This window comes from Helobdella robusta, assembly GCF_000326865.2.
Source record: "Helobdella robusta unplaced genomic scaffold HELROscaffold_34, whole genome shotgun sequence".
In the NCBI taxonomy this organism is placed as follows: Eukaryota; Metazoa; Annelida; class Clitellata; order Rhynchobdellida; family Glossiphoniidae; genus Helobdella; species Helobdella robusta.
Genome location: NW_008704659.1, coordinates 53,420 through 55,919, shown reverse-complemented (window position 1 = coordinate 55,919; position 2,500 = coordinate 53,420). Strand labels below are relative to the sequence as shown.

Sequence of the window (2,500 nt, the reverse complement as noted above, 5' to 3'; positions counted from 1 at the left end):
TCGAATGGTTCGAATTTCACAAAATAATCGGTGTTACCGATTTCACTGTGTTCATCCCTGATACCGATTACAACGCCTTTTCTGATTTCGTCACCCCTTATTATAACCATCATCATTTCATCTCCATCAAAGTTCTGACGTCACCATTTGAAAATATGACGTCATTGTCACCGTCGTCCTTTCATCAAAATATTACAGCGCTATACAAATCACTTTCTCGAATCGAATGTTTAATAAGAAATATGTACCGGTATAAACACATCATTCTTCTTGCCCCTAACGACTTCTTCGTCCCTAAAAATTCGTACCCCTCAGTGTCAAAAATCATGCAAACGATACACAGTTACTCGAGTCCAAATTTCGTCGTCGAAACATATTCCCTTGTTCGACAATATTTTATAGTCGATTATACCGATACCGATAATTTTAACAGTAGCATCACTAATTCAAGTACTGCAGACAGATCGAATATTAACTTGAAGACGATTCAATCGCGGTTTTTTGTCGATTTGAATTCAGAGTTACCGTCACGAACGGTTATAATAAGGCCGTCTGTTTGCCTCGAGATTCATGACGAGCGATGTTCCCATTCCATCAAGCACCTAAATACCGAATCGACATTCTGGATATCCGACTACTTCGCTACGGTTCAACGCTACGAAAAATGTGACATCTCGACACCAAACAACGTTCGGTCATCTTTCTGTCGGCGTTTTTTCGAAAATAATTTAGCGCTTCATTTACACGAAGATGAAAGTTTCGAAATCGTCGGCGGTACGAAATTTATTTCCGCCGTTCGTAATGTAAAAGTTTCAAACGAATCAGCCGCTCATATTGATCAGCATTAGCCAAACAAGTTATCAGCCTCTATCAATCTCTTAAGTTCGTGGATCATTTTTATTGAATATTAACTATAATTAATTGATTAATTAATTTAATTATTATTTATTTTGATTATTATTATTGTTACTATTTTATATTATCACTATTATTATTATGATATCATGTTTAATTTGTAAGACGCTAAGCCATTTGGTAAAAGATATTGTTAAAGATTAGCTCCGTTCAATGTGTCCTATTTTCAAAATAATATAATAATAAAAATAACAATAATAACAATAATAATAATGACAGCAGCACTAGTACCAAAAACACATACATACAACGCATACATACACAAACCAATGCACACTCACACAAACAAGCGTACACACACACACACACACACACACACACACGTACACACACGTACACAATCGAGACATACTCCTACATACAAATGTACACACATGCATACAGATACACACATACAAATATGCACACCTACACACAAATGTACCCACGTTAATACATATATACATATATATATATATATATATATATATATATATATATATATATATATACATATACATATACACATACGAATATAAATATACACGCATACATACAAATGTACCCAAGTAAATACATAAATATACACATACATATACACACACATACAAACCAATACACATACAAATACACACACATACAAACCGATACACATACATACAAATAGACCGACGTCCTTGAACTTTTATTTACCTACTACAAATATTTGAAGTTTGATTTATGTATAAAAGTTGATGATGATGGTGAGGATGACGATGATGATGATGATGATGATGACGATGATGACGATGTTTGCGTGGCTTAATTGACGAGTTCGTTAAAAGAAAGATTTGAACTGCTATCAGTTATTAAACCAGATGAACGGCAAACTCGAGATAAGATAAGTTATCATAGAAACAACATACCTACCCACATCACAATGAAAAATTAAAATTGAATTTACATTTGTACAGTTTCCAAGTGGTTGTGACTTCAAAACAGGGGAGGAGAGATTATTTGACCGGGTCTTGGCTAGATAGGGGCCTTCAAAAGCACCTCAGATCATGTATTTATGTATGTATGTATAATTGTTAAGAGCAGTTTGTTAGCGCTTATTAAAACTGTTTTATGAGCGCTCACATTAAAAAACCAAAATGTTCGTAACGAGATATGAAAAACAAAAATTAAGAAAGTCCCAATTTTTACAGTTTAAAAGAAAATAAAAATGTTTTCAAGTCTTTCTTAAATAATTCCAACAAAAGTCCAGAGATCTTCTAAACGCCGGTGGAAGACCATTCCAAACAGCGGACCAGCAACAGCAATGTCTTTTGGACCAATCTGCAAACGTGTGACTGGCACAGACAGCAAATTCAAATCACCAGACCTGAGATGAAAAGTCGATGTAGCTGGAGAATCAACTCTTGTGAGACTGTAATAGGATATTACTCCATTAGGAAATATTTTCATGCTGGTAACAGGAAAAGCATGAGAACTGACAATCAAATCCAGAACGCCAGCCAGGATATGAATGTGTTGGTTCATCAATTTTATTGATGAATTGGAATGTGTCAAATATTTCATTTAACCGGATAGAATGCGGATCTTCAGTTTGTTCAACATGTACCTA

At 34.5% G+C, this 2,500-nt stretch overlaps 1 protein-coding gene across 1 annotated transcript in view; it reads left to right on the top strand.

The window, feature by feature from the left end:
* The window catches only part of HELRODRAFT_175491 (hypothetical protein), a gene marked incomplete at both ends in the record, with an annotated part of 1,494 nt that extends 646 nt beyond the window's left edge, over positions 1-848 (top strand). The window contains one exon of the mRNA XM_009022923.1: positions 1-848. This exon is cut by the window's left edge and continues 646 nt beyond it. Coding sequence (XP_009021171.1) covers positions 1-848 — 848 coding nt within the window.
* Between the last annotated feature and the right edge of the window lie 1,652 nt (positions 849-2,500).